Source organism: Blastomyces dermatitidis, assembly GCF_000003525.1.
Source record: "Blastomyces dermatitidis ER-3 genomic scaffold supercont1.6, whole genome shotgun sequence".
Classification (NCBI taxonomy): domain Eukaryota; kingdom Fungi; phylum Ascomycota; class Eurotiomycetes; order Onygenales; family Ajellomycetaceae; genus Blastomyces; species Blastomyces dermatitidis.
In genome coordinates, this window is record NW_025544779.1 from 4,366,971 (window position 1) to 4,380,522 (window position 13,552).

General features: G+C 46.5%; 7 protein-coding genes across 7 annotated transcripts; 5 read left to right on the forward strand and 2 right to left on the reverse strand.

Annotated features, from left to right (window-relative positions):
* Positions 1 to 685: 685 nt before the first annotated feature.
* BDCG_17300 (uncharacterized protein) lies at positions 686 to 1,005 on the forward strand (the record flags this gene model as incomplete). The annotated part of the gene is made up of 2 exons (XM_045426444.1): positions 686 to 730; positions 766 to 1,005. The coding sequence occupies 2 exons, from the start codon at positions 686 to 688 to the stop codon at positions 1,003 to 1,005; spliced, it is 285 nt and encodes a 94-aa protein (XP_045281670.1).
* A 186-nt stretch (positions 1,006 to 1,191) lies between these two features.
* Positions 1,192 to 1,929, forward strand: BDCG_17301 (uncharacterized protein; the record flags this gene model as incomplete). The annotated part of the gene is made up of 1 exon (XM_045426445.1): positions 1,192 to 1,929. One exon carries the CDS (start codon positions 1,192 to 1,194, stop codon positions 1,699 to 1,701), a length of 510 nt encoding a protein of 169 aa, XP_045281671.1. The 3' UTR covers positions 1,702 to 1,929.
* Positions 1,930 to 2,006: 77 nt separating this feature from the next.
* Positions 2,007 to 3,247, reverse strand: BDCG_06393 (F-box domain-containing protein; the record flags this gene model as incomplete). The annotated part of the gene is made up of 3 exons (XM_045422130.1): positions 2,007 to 2,068; positions 2,176 to 3,094; positions 3,185 to 3,247. 3 exons carry the CDS (start codon positions 3,245 to 3,247, stop codon positions 2,007 to 2,009), a joined length of 1,044 nt encoding a protein of 347 aa, XP_045277839.1.
* Positions 3,248 to 3,668: 421 nt separating this feature from the next.
* BDCG_06394 (uncharacterized protein) lies at positions 3,669 to 4,872 on the forward strand. Its single transcript, XM_045422131.1, has one exon. It carries the CDS (start codon positions 3,880 to 3,882, stop codon positions 4,630 to 4,632), a length of 753 nt encoding a protein of 250 aa, XP_045277840.1. The 5' UTR covers positions 3,669 to 3,879; the 3' UTR covers positions 4,633 to 4,872.
* A 413-nt stretch (positions 4,873 to 5,285) lies between these two features.
* On the forward strand, positions 5,286 to 6,710 carry BDCG_06395 (galactose-1-phosphate uridylyltransferase; the record flags this gene model as incomplete). The annotated part of the gene is made up of 4 exons (XM_045422132.1): positions 5,286 to 5,386; positions 5,454 to 5,641; positions 5,744 to 6,509; positions 6,596 to 6,710. The coding sequence occupies 4 exons, from the start codon at positions 5,286 to 5,288 to the stop codon at positions 6,708 to 6,710; spliced, it is 1,170 nt and encodes a 389-aa protein (XP_045277841.1).
* Positions 6,711 to 7,086: 376 nt separating this feature from the next.
* On the reverse strand, positions 7,087 to 7,624 carry BDCG_06396 (ergosterol biosynthesis protein Erg28; the record flags this gene model as incomplete). The annotated part of the gene is made up of 2 exons (XM_045422133.1): positions 7,087 to 7,428; positions 7,562 to 7,624. 2 exons carry the CDS (start codon positions 7,622 to 7,624, stop codon positions 7,087 to 7,089), a joined length of 405 nt encoding a protein of 134 aa, XP_045277842.1.
* A 453-nt stretch (positions 7,625 to 8,077) lies between these two features.
* Positions 8,078 to 9,208, forward strand: BDCG_06397 (3-ketoacyl-CoA reductase; the record flags this gene model as incomplete). Its single annotated transcript, XM_045422134.1, has 2 exons — positions 8,078 to 8,254; positions 8,345 to 9,208. 2 exons carry the CDS (start codon positions 8,078 to 8,080, stop codon positions 9,206 to 9,208), a joined length of 1,041 nt encoding a protein of 346 aa, XP_045277843.1.
* Between the last annotated feature and the right edge of the window lie 4,344 nt (positions 9,209 to 13,552).

Below are 13,552 nucleotides of genomic sequence, written 5' to 3' on the forward strand. Positions count from 1 at the left end.
ATTTCCGGATGTGAACCAGTCTCATATTAACAACACCTGGGGTGCATATAAAATTCCAATTCCGTCAAGCGCGAGCGCACAGAAGGCCCGAATCCCTTCGCTTTTGTCCCTCTCTGAGTGTCCTGAAGGCGCATGGAAGCAGCAATTGGAGCATATCTGGTAAATTCTACCCCTACCTTGGCGCCCTGAATATATCACAGTTTGCCAAACATCGCACCCCTAGTAGCGGACTCGCTGGATAAATTGTTGGGCAAAGATCTAGTTTCTAGTGGTGATGGGTGTGTACAGGACGGTGTGGCGGGCAGCGAGATTTGGGAAGGGCCTGTTAAAGTAGTAAGTAGTGCAATCTGAAGAGCTTTAAGAAGTGAGAAGAGTGAAGCCAAGTTTTCAATTCCTCGAAATTTTGGCAGGTAAAAAGCTCAAACCGAATTATGGAAATTGAGTCTTATGATAATGAGAACAGAACTCATGGCCTCTATTTTCAAGAAATAGCAAAGTTTGCCACACTAGAGAGAGGGTTCAGAGATATATGAGGCTCCGGCAGCTATGATGACTTGGGAGTTGAGGATAGGTTGTAGCAGAGAGAGACAGATAGGCGTGACCAGCAGCATTGAACAGCAACAACTGCTCAATCATCGACAACACCCCTCAAAAAATAGCATACATTCCTTGCCAGTAACAAAACATGGCAGAGCAAGTAGCCTGGATTGGTCTGGGGAATATGGGACGGGTATGTCGAGCTATATTTAAAGGCCCAAGAAATAGCTTTGTATACAACTAACCAAACCCACTTCAGATCCAGGGGATGGTCAGGAACCTCGTCGCCAAATATCCCCTCCAAACTCCCCTAATAGTCTCAACAGAACCCAATCTCGCGCAAGGGACGTAGCTTCCACGCTGGCCAGACCCGTCACCATTGCCCCAACCGTCACAGAAGCCGTCGGATCTTCCACAATCATCTTCACCTGTTTCTCAGACGATCACGCCGTCATTGAAACACTTTAAACAGCTATAAGCACCTGCAACATAGCCGGAAAGCTATTCATAGACTGCTCACCGGTACACCCGGACACTACACGGCGTGTAGCAAACTTAGTAGAGTCACATGGAGGGTTGTTCGTGGCATGCCCTGTCTTTGGCACCCCTCCCGTCGCTGATGCAGGATAACTGATATGCGTGCTGGCTGGGAAGATGGAGTTGGTGGAAAGGGTTAAGCCATTCTGCGCGGGCGTTATGGGGCGGGCAAATCTAGACCTGTCAACTTCACCAACCGGTGGCCCAGCTGGCAATGACGATAATGACGAGGAGGAGCCAGCTGTAGACCCTAGACGAGCAAGCTTGCTCAAAGTCCTAGGTAACTCGCTAGGCCTAAATATGGTGGATGCAGTCGCCGAGGCAATGACGATAGCTGAGAAATCTGGCCTTGGTGTTGACTCACTGCACAACTTTCTCGAACTGATGTATCCGGGTTCCTATGTCGCCTATTCCAACCGCATGCGCTTGGGGGAATACCATAGGCGTGAGGAGCCGTTGTTTGCGATAGATTTGGCCCGGAGGGATGCGAGGCATGCAATGGATGTGGCGAGCGCTGTTGGTGTGGGGATGAAAGGGCTTGAGCTGGCGGATGGGATGGGTATTTGCAAGGTATCAAGAAGCATAAGGGGGAGAAGGGAGACCTTTCGACCATTCATGGGGTGGTGAGAGAGGAGGGAGGCTTGAAATTCGAGAATTAGGGAAAGGGGGAAATTCTTGAGTTTCATCTGCTATGAGGCCCCAAACCCTGGGTAGCTAAATAGACCGGCTTGGTAGACTGGAAGGAATGCTTGTCTGTTCAACATTAGGATGATGTAATTGCTCTAATAAAAATAATAATTTTAACACATCTAGAATTACCTAGGTACCTTATTTAACTACAGCAATCAATCGCTTCCCCTAACTAACCCAACCTTCCATTGCCCCTATATGCGTGGGCGCGATTTTATACCGAAATCTAAGTATCCCAACCATTATTGTACCCAAAAGCCCTTATCCGCCGCCAGCAAGAGGGTCGTAGTCCGCACAAGAAGCTCTGATCACAAGGTTAAAATTCAATTGTAAAAAAAAGATGTGCAATAAAATTAAAGGCCTCAAGCGATTGATTAAAACATTAAAGGCAGTTAAGAATATGATACCAACCTTCAATCTCAACGTCGTAACAGACAGGGTTATTCCCATCGTCATTGTCGCCTTCATCGGCCTCATCACTCCCAGAATCATCTGTAAACGACAGGTTTTCCGTTCGCCTCTGTTGACAGGCGCGAAACTTGAGTCCAGCCCGTTTTTCTCCAAGCCAGACGACGCTGTGGTCTTCCAAGGGATAAACCGGTGACTCTCCACCACGATTCTCGCTCCCTACCTCCAATGTATAGTAACTCTTACCACCACCACCACCATAGCCTTTGGCCGGGCTTGTCGATGCCATTTTTCCTGCGAATTTCCCTCTCCTATCCATATCTCCCAACCACTGTCTCCAAAGTCTTAAAACACCACCATCAAGTAGACATATCTGCCGATTCTGTCTCCCAAGCCAAATTCCTGTAATAAGCTGCGAGAATAACTCATTCTCATCAAGAAAAATGGAGCCTCTGATGAGCGTGCTATGAGTTTGTTCCGAACTCAGAGAGCCCACTGGTATGTACCGCGGCGGAGGAGCCGTGTGCATGTTGGTGTTGATCCACGGTCCAGTATGACACAGCGGATGAAAGTGGGTGTAGGACTCTTTCAAACGGCCCAGATATCCTACTGATGAAAACTTTGACGAGTCAATTTGGCTGCGATGGAGATGCCAGTCATTCTGTGTGGTGTCATTGCTGTGGGGGCATGCGCCGTTAGTTAGGACGTCAGTGTGCAAATGCGCGCATTTCAAATACCGCCCTACGGGTTTGCAGACTGGGTGGTAGCATTCGAGGAATATGTTATCGGGTTCGATAGCTGAGACGAGGGCGTTCAGGCGGTAATGGATGAGGCGCGTGATGATGTCATGGATGCGATGGCAGACAAGGGTTAGAGGGAGGAGGGAGCGGATCGGGAAGAGATCGAGAATAAGTTGGATGAGCTGGCAATAAAATTGTTACTTGAGAGATGTAGATTGCAATGGGAATTCAGGAAGTTTGGCTGGCTGTTAAATAAAGCGCGGAGTACATACCTCGTTTGGAAGAGACAGGAGCGTGGCTCTGTGGTGAGTCGACGGCTTCGCTGCGGTTAACATGGCTGATACTAACAAGAGACCATACAGTTAATTAGCCCGAGATGTCTGTTCAGGTGTTTGTATCCGTGTAAGGGATCTTCTGCCTTCCTATCATAACCTCACCTGCCATCCCCATTCATGTACGTTCCAGGTGGGTGGTTATTCGACTAATAATAGAACAACACTATCCATGTGAGCTGCATTATTTAAAATAAAACAAACATGCTGTGCACTTACACTCCGGCCTATCACTAGTAGTGCACTCACTCTCACCAGCCGAAATCCTGGGTTGTGATTGGAGTTGTTTAAGGGAAAGGGTCTAGGAAATAATACAGAAATCAACAGTGGTATCCTATCCAGCGAGGAATGACGTAGTTTTGGTTGAATGAAGAACCCCGCCGTAAGTTTAACTTATCCGGCCGAGGTTTAGAACATGTTCAATCAACTCTTATGATTAAAGCTCCATTCAAACTGATACGCTGATTCGTAGACCCTTGTGTTGTTTAACTAGCTCATGGTTGAGTGCTCTAAATTCATAGAACTCCTAGCTGCTTCTTGACTCAAGGAGAGGAGGGTACAGTGCATGCACACAACAAAGCTTTGCATGGCCTTGCCCTCCCTCTATGCAGATTTGATCGCATCTAATCTTTTCTATGGCGCCTCGCGTTGTTCCATCTCCAGGTAGTGCACCAAGTATATCCCACGATGCCCAACAAGCGTACGGCACTCTCAAGTCCGGGGGTGTTATCATCGCCCCGACGGATGTTGGCTATGCACTCATGACCAGCACTCAAGAGGGTATCCAGCGGATCTTTGCTTCGAAGCTCCGCCAACCTAATCATAATATTGGAATTATTGGAACGTATCGACAGCATCGGGAGCTCCACGTTTTACCGGAATCGAAATTTGAAATGACCCGTGTAGTGACAGAAGACTTGGGGATGATTGTGGGACTTATCGCGAAATTCAATTCTCATAGCCTGCACCCGCGCCTCGCAGCTCTGGACAAGGCCACGTTCTCTCAAGTTACTAAGGGAGATACGATCAGTATTGCCGTTCCAGAAGGCCGATTCTTGCAAGAACTCGGCCGGCTTTGTGACGAAGACCCTCAGGGTATTTTAATGTTTGGAACCTCTGCAAATCTGACCGGTCAAGGGCAGCGGTTCCGCGTTGAAGACATTGAACCCTCCGTCCGTGAAAGCGTCGATCTAATCGTTGACTACGGCCTGCAGAAGTGGCACATATACGGTCGGGGCGGGGTCAACTTTGATGTTGAGAACATGCGAGTCGTACGCATGGGGGCGGGTTACGAAGTTTTCCGGGACAGGATCCTGAGATGGTTTCCTCACCTGGTGGAGGAAGCGGGTATCAAACTTGACCAAGCTCCTGACCTTCGATTGACATAGGTATAGATCTGTCGAATGCTCTGCCTGATCTGTTTTCTATCATGTTTGGTGGAAAGAGCCACATCAAAATGAAGTATCTGCTGTATGATGGCTTGAATTTGATAGAAATGAGCTGAGCAACTGTGTGGATAATTAGAATGGCTGGCGAATATTGGCTAATTTAACTTAATTTGATAATGTTTCTGAGAACTATTTAGTCTGATAGATAAAATATAGGTTTTAATTTAAGCTATTTCCTTTTACATCAAAGATCCTAGTCCAGTTAGAAATTTTGCGTAGGAGTGAGTTGATGTCTAGCGTTGAAATAGTTATAAGCCTATCCTACTAATAACAGTTGTTCTTTGTATTCCTAGTAAATGATAGAAACGTCATACAACAGCTAGTTAACTATTTAACTAGTTAGTTACGTTAAGCTATTCATAAAGTTCAGTAGTCTTCGACGTCATTGGTGGGATAGTTCCCCGCGCGGGTCTGCTATAGTTTCCCGAACTTGCGCGGCTGTAGTATATCAGATGGTTAAATATCGAGGCTGCAAAGAAAAAAGGGTCTTGAAATATCTTCACAACCGCTTCATCCTCATTGGTTTCTAATTTATTTGGAGAATCGCATCTTCATCCGGAATTTTTCTGAGCAGAGAAAACTATCAGAAAAAAATGGTGGAATCCGTTCTCGACGATATCTCGCATCGAAGATACAACATCTTGCGTGGTTCCTACGTCCTGGTATCCCCGCACCGTACAAAGAGGCCATGGCAGTAAGCTTTGCTCCCAACACAAGAGATTCGTCAGTACACAGTATGGCCTCTAATAAATTATTCATAGGGGTCAACAAGAATCCCCGTCCAAAACCGCTTTGCCAGTCTACGACCCTGCCTGCTACTTGTGCCCTGGAAACAAGCGGGCGCAAGGTGATCAGAATCCGCAATACAAGAACACGTTTATATTCATAAATGACTTCAGTGCGGTCAAGGAGGAGCAAGCTGCGTATCAACCAGAATCGGACCATGACGGTACGTAGAAGAAAACGCCATCCATTCATTCACCTTCTATACGATGTTTGTTGAGAGGTGCTAGCTTTGCTAATGATGTTTGTGGCCCGACACCCCTTGCAGACCTTTCCTCTCTATTCCTCCAAGCCGAACCTGTCACGGGAAGATGTTATGTCCTCACATTCTCCGCCAGTCACAATCGCACCCTCGCAGATCTCTCTCCAGCCGAGATCAAGCCTATCATCGACACCTGGACGGATCTATACGTCTCTCACCTATCGCCAACATCCCCATTAGCAGCAGCCGCTTCGCTCACGCCCATATCGCCAGAGTCGCCGGTTTCTCAAATAACGCTACCAAAAAAACAGCTCCGCTACATGCAGATATTTGAAAACAAAGGCTCCACCATGGGTTGTTCTAATCCACACCCACACGGACAAGTCTGGGTGCTCAGCTGCCTCCCTGAAGAACTTACGATAGAACTAGCCCAATTGCAGAAATACCGTCATGAGAATAATGGCAGGCACATGCTGCAGGATTACGCTACCCTCGAGTCACGAAGGAAGGAGCGCGTGGTATTCGAGAATGAGCTGTTTCTCGTCCTTTGTCCATGGTGGGCGACCTGGCCCTTTGAAACCATGATAATCAGCAAAAAACATAAGCGCGCCCTTGTCGATCTGACTACAGTGGAAAAGGGACTACTAGCTGAGTCAATTGCCGAAATCACACGGCGGTATGATAACTTGTTTGAGACGCATTTTCCGTACAGCATGGGTATCCATCAAGCGCCGCTATGCGGTTCTGAAGAGGAAATCGAGGCATCCCATTTGCATTTACATTTCTATCCTCCGTTGTTGAGGAGTGCGTCTGTGAGGAAGTTTTTGGTTGGGTTGGTGTATCCTATCCACATATATATACTGAGCAATAAGGGAAGCGATTTTCTCTTTGGATGATGGCTAACCAGGCGTCGTATAGGTACGAAATGCTTGCGGAACCCCAACGGGACATCACGCCTGAGCAAGCAGCTGCTCGACTTCGGGATTGTGCTGGCGCTTTGTATCGCGATACATTAAACAATCAACCCCAGTAATTTTTGGAATAGATCAACCGGCATGTATATTGGAAGATTGTGTATATCTATTAATGTCGTCAAGGAGTCTTTTCGGTATAGAAGTGGTTTTAGCATAACTAGATATTATATTCTATATATCGTTGATGTCCAATCCAGAAGGCAGAAACCAGTAGTACCACACTTCAAACAACAATAGCTCTATTTCATTTCAATTTTCCAGTCAACACTGATATATACCTAGGTAACACCATACCAAGTAAACCCGATTACCTATAAAAATAGATCTGAAAATCCCAATTAGAGTACATAATCTCAGATTCTGTTCCTTACACAAACTCCCCACCTCTTCAAAATACACCCACCCACACCCACCCACGTCAAGACAAACCCAAGCCTATCCCAAATAGAAACCCCTCTGCGTCGCCATCCACGCCAGCGTCCCACTAGCGACGCACAGCGGGTTTAAAAACCGGCCCTTAGGCTTCGCGCTCCCGAAAATCAACCATTCGCTCACAAAGTGCGCAAAGGCAGTTCCAAACGTCCACATGGCCAGGTCGTACATGTGAGGCTCGTTGATGTGGAAGGCAGCGTACGCGCGGACGACAGCAGAAATAAAGGTCCAGGTGCCAAAGGTGCGCGATTGCAGTGCGTTGAATGGGCTATTATTGTATAGCAGGGCCGTGTATGTTGGGCTGATGAGGGCGCGGGAGGTGTTTAAGGTGGAGACGACGGCGAGCTGCAGGTTTTTGGTTTTGTGCGATTAGTTTTTCCAGTTACTTTTCTCATTGAATAGGGAAGCCTTGATGAGAGTTGAGATAAAGGGGTGAGTGATATTGAATGGACCAGGGGCCCTTAGAGAGGGGACATACGAAAAGGAGCCATTTGGGGAGAAAGCCCTCATGCTGCGGGAGGTAGGAGAGGAGAGAAGACATTTTGATAGAGCTGACGGATTCGATTGCCTTCACAATTTTAACGATTTGGACGCGTTTAATACACTGTGATCTCTGTGAATTTGCAGAGGATCTGGACTGACGAGAGTTGATATGTTTATCTAAATAGTTAAATCCCCATTGACTTTAATTTCCATTATCTGAGCCCTGTTTTCAGGGATTGAGTTGTATTGGCGTAAATAGCTTCTGTATCATACGGTACCGTACGGAGTACCACGGGCTGCCATTTGTATTTTCTCGGACGTATTTATCTTTCACCAACAACCATAAATACGCAGTTTTGTTGACAATAAATAACAATATTTATCAAAAAGAGCAGGCTTCATCTTGGCAAAACATCCCGACGGCGCTGTCAACCATCCTCCTATCCCGTGACGGAATATCCCACCCCAACAGCTTCCTTTTCACTGACTGAAAAGATCCGTAAGCGAAGCAATGGGTTTGGCCTGCGCCTGTATGGACCGTCTGTCACAGTTCCGCTTCGCCCCAGCCCCTGGTTGGCAGTCGAATGCGGCTCTATTCCTCCTCTTGACTGGAGGATTGTTCACAGCATGCAAATTGTTTAACGTTTTCCGTGCCCTACTCAGTATTTTCATCCTGCCGGGGCAGAAGGTACGGCCATTCCCAGCTCCTACTCTCTTGCACTCCCTTGTCTACGAGCATTGTCACTTAACAGTTTATTATCTGTTCCGTCGAATCTAGCTCTCCAAATTCGGACCAAAAGGAAGCTGGGCACTTGTCACCGGTGCCTCAGATGGAATTGGCAAAGAATTCTCTCTCCAGCTCGCCCGCGCGGGCTACAATATCCTCCTCGTCTCGCGTACGACTTCGAAACTAGATGATGTCGCCAATGAAATCAAGAGCAAGTCCCCCAGCGTACAAACCAAACTCTTCGCAATGGACTTCTTTGAAAACAACGATGACGACTACGAGAAACTCAAGCTCTTGATCCAGGATCTCGATATTTCCATCCTCATCAACAACGTCGGCCGCAGCCATAGCATGCCAACCCCATTCGTCCTCACCCCGCTCGAAGAAATGGAGAGTATAATCACCATCAATTGCATGGGCACCCTGCGCATCACCCAGCTGGTTGCACCGGGAATGATGCAGCGCAAGCGTGGGTTAATCATGACCATGGCATCATTTGCCGGCATGATTCCTACCCCGCTGTTGGCTACTTACTCCGGGAGCAAGGCATTCCTGCAATACTGGTCGATTGCCCTAGGCAGCGAGCTGAAGCCGTACGGGGTGCAGGTTGAGCTTGTCCAGAGCCACCTAGTGACATCTGCCCTGTCCAAGATCCGCAGGCCCACCGTTACAGTTCCCGTTCCGCGCAACTTCGTTCGAGCAGCCCTCAGCAAAATTGGTCGCGGGAGCGGTTTGTCGGCATACGCGTATACCTCTGCGCCCTACTGGAGTCATGGTGTGATGGCATTTGCTCTCACGCAAGTTCTAGGACCCATGGGTAAACTCGTTCTGGGTTATAATAAAGCCTTCCACGAATCTATTCGAGCACGTGCGCTACGGAAGGCGGAGCGCGAGAGGAACAAGAAATCTACTTGATTTACACCTCATGATAGTTTGTGTACTTTTAGCCGTCGGAAGCTGACTCCTCCGTGGGAACGATGGGTCTCTTGGGAATAACCGTCCTAAAAAAGGGCGCTGAAGTGGGACAGTATGGCCATAACTATTTTTTTTTTCTCCGACAAAGGTTAAAACAGGGATTCGGAACTTGTCTCAGAGGAATAAAAACGAAATTAATAAAAGGGTAGATAGATGTATTACAACTATGTTCTCGGGCCGACTGGAATAGGCAGAGGGGGCTTTTTCAGATCTGTCAGAGTGTTCTTTTGCCATCCAATGTTCGCATCCGCATTATGGATGAATTATAATATTAGTTGATGTTAGAGCAGTTTAATATGGTATTCAGCATTCTTCCAGACTCCGTCCCACCCCCCTCATCTGGCGTTGTCCTGCGTTCGATGTCTGCTATTTTTCCAAAACCTTCGGCATCGACACAGCGCGCACGGCGCTTAAGTTCGTAAGCGCGCGTTCCCAACTTTGGCTCAGGACCGGTCCCGAACGCTCGGAACCATTTTTAACCTTTCACCCAAACAAAGGACAATATCACAACTTCAACTTCTGCTCCGGAATAAAGCAGGTATTCGTTTAAACTTTAACTGTTTCCTTTCCACTGTTTCGCGAGTATAGACATGCATGGGCATGAGAGGTTAACAATGCTTAGCTTGGAAGCAAGGGTTTGGTGAAGGGTGGGATTTGCCGCGCCTCTGAAGTATTGGCCAAAGTAACAAAGGACCTAAAACATATTACTATGATATTAGTAGTCTAATAAATGGTTTTTACTACTTTTCTAACTTCTTCTACATAGTAACATAGGCTTGGTTAATTCCATATAACATGGTGGCAGTCAAAGCGAGCTACGGCAACAATCAATCGGCACGACTTACGGATCCTATTCGATCTTATATCACAATGGACCGAGAGCAAAGTACCGTCTGTACTACTAAAAACTTGGTTTAGTTTGTTTCTACGGGAAATAATAATGTCTGGCAAAGGAATACGTTACTTGGCTGTTACAGAACAAAAGTACGGCAGTCTCCTTCAAAATCCTCTCTCGTTAGAAGAAGAGCTGGGGCAAGAAAGCGACCAGCGATGGTATCAACCGTTTATCAGCACCCATTATTCTTTCACCGACTCGGCGACTCCCCTCCAATGACACAATTTAGGAACGCGAATTCGAACTTTAAAGAAGGTTGTGACTATCACCAGGGAACTATACCACAGAATAAATTTCAACCAACTAAAATAAAATAAAAAGCCCAGTCACGGCATGGCATGACGCTGAGCTGACGGAACGAATATAGCTCCACATCCCACGCCCCGAACTGGCAAACTGCCGTTAAACATCAGGACTAAACGGCTCTCTGATCCGTTCATGCGGAGACTTCATGACTTGCTTTTTTTTTTTTTTTTTTTTTTTTTTTTTTTTTTTTTTTTTTTTTGTAAGTATTATTGTTCGCTCGCTCGCCCACCCACCCACCCGCTGGCAACGCGGATTTCTGGGTCTCGGAAAAAGTCGATGTGAGGGGGAAGGGGTTGGAGGGGTGATGATAGTCATCAATAATAATAATAATAACTTAATCATAAGACATCCCAGAAGTTGAAATGATTAAGCGCAAGTTGAACTGCTTGCGTAGTAAATCGACGAACATAGGTTTCAAGTGAGGAAACTGTCAGAGAGTGCCCGGAACCCAACTAAACTGTATTTCGAGGCAACAAGATCTCTGTCCTACTTTGGTAGTAGGAAAGAAACAACAATTCAAATTAAATCAAAGGCAAAATGAAGTTTGCGTCTCTTCTCATGGGAGGCTTTTGGCCGACCGACCTCGTCTAAGACTGCAACCCTTCCCTTTCCCACTCATCAGGCCCCACGAGCGAGCCCATTGGTAGGCCCCAAGCCAATCCCGAACGCTCATGTTTGAGCCAATAATAACCAGACGCCAATGCATCGTTGAATCATGGTACTGGGTTTCAAACCCTAATTCGGACGGATCCCGCATTGTCGCGAGTTATTGATGCACATTTGCTTCAGCTTGTCAATTTGGGAGTAAAAAAAAATTTGAAACAAGGTGAAATAGTAAAAACTTCGACGTCATTCTTGCAACAAGTTCGACTTCAACTGCCAAGCCACATGGTTGATCAGATCAGCAAGCCACACGGTAGTTATGTATTCTGCAGAACGAATGGAAGTAGCATAACTCGCCAATATAATAATATACATAGATTATATCCTTTCCAACCAGGGCGGGGGGAAGGGTGATGGAGGCCCCGAAGGGCCAAAAACTACCCAAGACCCTAGTGTAACAGCAACTTCGACGCCTAGATGTCTTCTGGTGCTCCATATGCCTCACCCAAGCAATAATAATAATACCCCATCGCCGTAAAGTAATCTGCCTGTAACGGCTGGAAAGTTCCAGGTGACATCCTCCACTCTGTTAATCTCAATATTATGCCAAACAATCAGAGTGGATATCCCCACCACGCAGCCTGATATCCTTCGTTGAGACACGAAGAAATTTGTAGATATCGCGACGTCGTCACCGCACGGATATCCCACCGACCCCACCAATCCTACACAAATAATATACCACTTCTTGGTGATCAGGCCCTGCGAATGTGCAAATAAACGGCTCTCCCGCTGGAAGCTCTGAGCCTAAATCCCGAGCTTAGAGAGCTAATAGCCGTAACGCGTCCACGCATTGATTATTTGGCGGGGGATTTGTATTTGTAGAGGAGTAATGAGAACTAGATTCCAGGCGGAATGGAATGGTAAGGGTTACTCAGGAAGTGACTAATAACTAGATGAAATCGAATAAGCTGAATCTGGAAAAAGGCACAATTTCAGGACAGCCTTTAAGCACAATATCCCATAATTCGCGAAAGGGATAATTGTGAGATGTTGCAAAAGCATTCGCTTAACCGATAAATGAAGCAACAATGTACTCCGTACGGAGTAAGCAAGTTCGATCCAAAAGCTAAAATAACTATAGGCTGTGTGTGTGCTTCGGTTAGATGGGTCTCGTGCTACACCGTGCGCATGGACAGAAACTGCAAACGCCACGCAGGAGAAAAAGGAAGTTGCTGCGGAAAAAGGAGCAGATTGAACTCAGCGTTAAAAAAAGGGGGTATTTTGATGCTCTTGTTCATCAATCTCGGATCATTTTTTGAGAAAGAATGAACTTTTTCTATTGTAGTGTAGGCACCACTTGAACAGTATTGATGTCAAGTCAGTGACTTCTTCTGAACATTGAAATTAGAGTTCCCTTATTGTCAACAGAGAAATCTAAATTTATTTTCCTCACTTTCCTCCGTTCCGTACAGAAATGAAATGGCACCTGGAATATCCAAGGATCGCTCTGCCTATTTGAAAAATAGGTCGCGCCTTTTAGCTTCGGTCTTGAAAGGAGAAGCATATCCTGGCGAAAGGAAGGATGCCACGTCAATGGTGGGCCGCGGGTCGAAATGTTGAAAGTCGACGTACGGGTCGATAAGAATTCGCATTATGGCAACCATCGTTAGACAAGTGGGTCTGGGCTGAAAAGGACCCGACAAACTGGGAGGAGATTTGACACCACACCGGACAAATAATTACGTGCAGCAGATGACTACGTAAATATCGTTCAATTCGAGTTTGGCTTTCAATTTAGTTCGATCAACGTTTGCTCACCGCCTACTGATGAGACTTCATAGACTTTCATTCGTCGTGTTTGTGGTCCCAGCTTTTTAAATTTAATTTCGCGAACTGCAAAACAAGTGCATAACGCTTGGGCGTTCGAGGGACCAAGTTCAAAAAGCATAGAGTTCAAGGCACCAATGGTCACCGCGTGGACCAGAATAAAAGGAACGAGGGCGAGATTGTTATCTTTTTGGACCGAAGACAGAGGGCACCGCAAAAGTTTCTCTCCTTGGTTTTGGTGTTGACGACAAGGACACGCCAACCGCAGGTCCAGGTTGGTGATATGCATCATAAGTGGACATCCATGGATAAAGTCGTGTTCGGTTCCCGCGCTATGCTACACACCTGTCAGGAATCATGTTAATTTGTGAGTTGTTCTTCCTCAATAAACATCCTTCCCTTCTATTCAGTTGAAGCTAAACTGACTGCCATATTGATCGCTACTGTCCGATCTATCTCAAAGTTGCAGTCTGGGACCAACCGAGACTGACAATATATTGGGGTTATTCCGTATCCACATTTCATTTTCATTTGTATTTTTTCCCCGGCAAGTAGTTGGTTCCGTTGTCGACGGACACGGGATAGGGAGTTGGAAATCCCAAGTCCATGTCACTGGGAAGAGAATAGAACACGCCTAGAATTCTATGGCA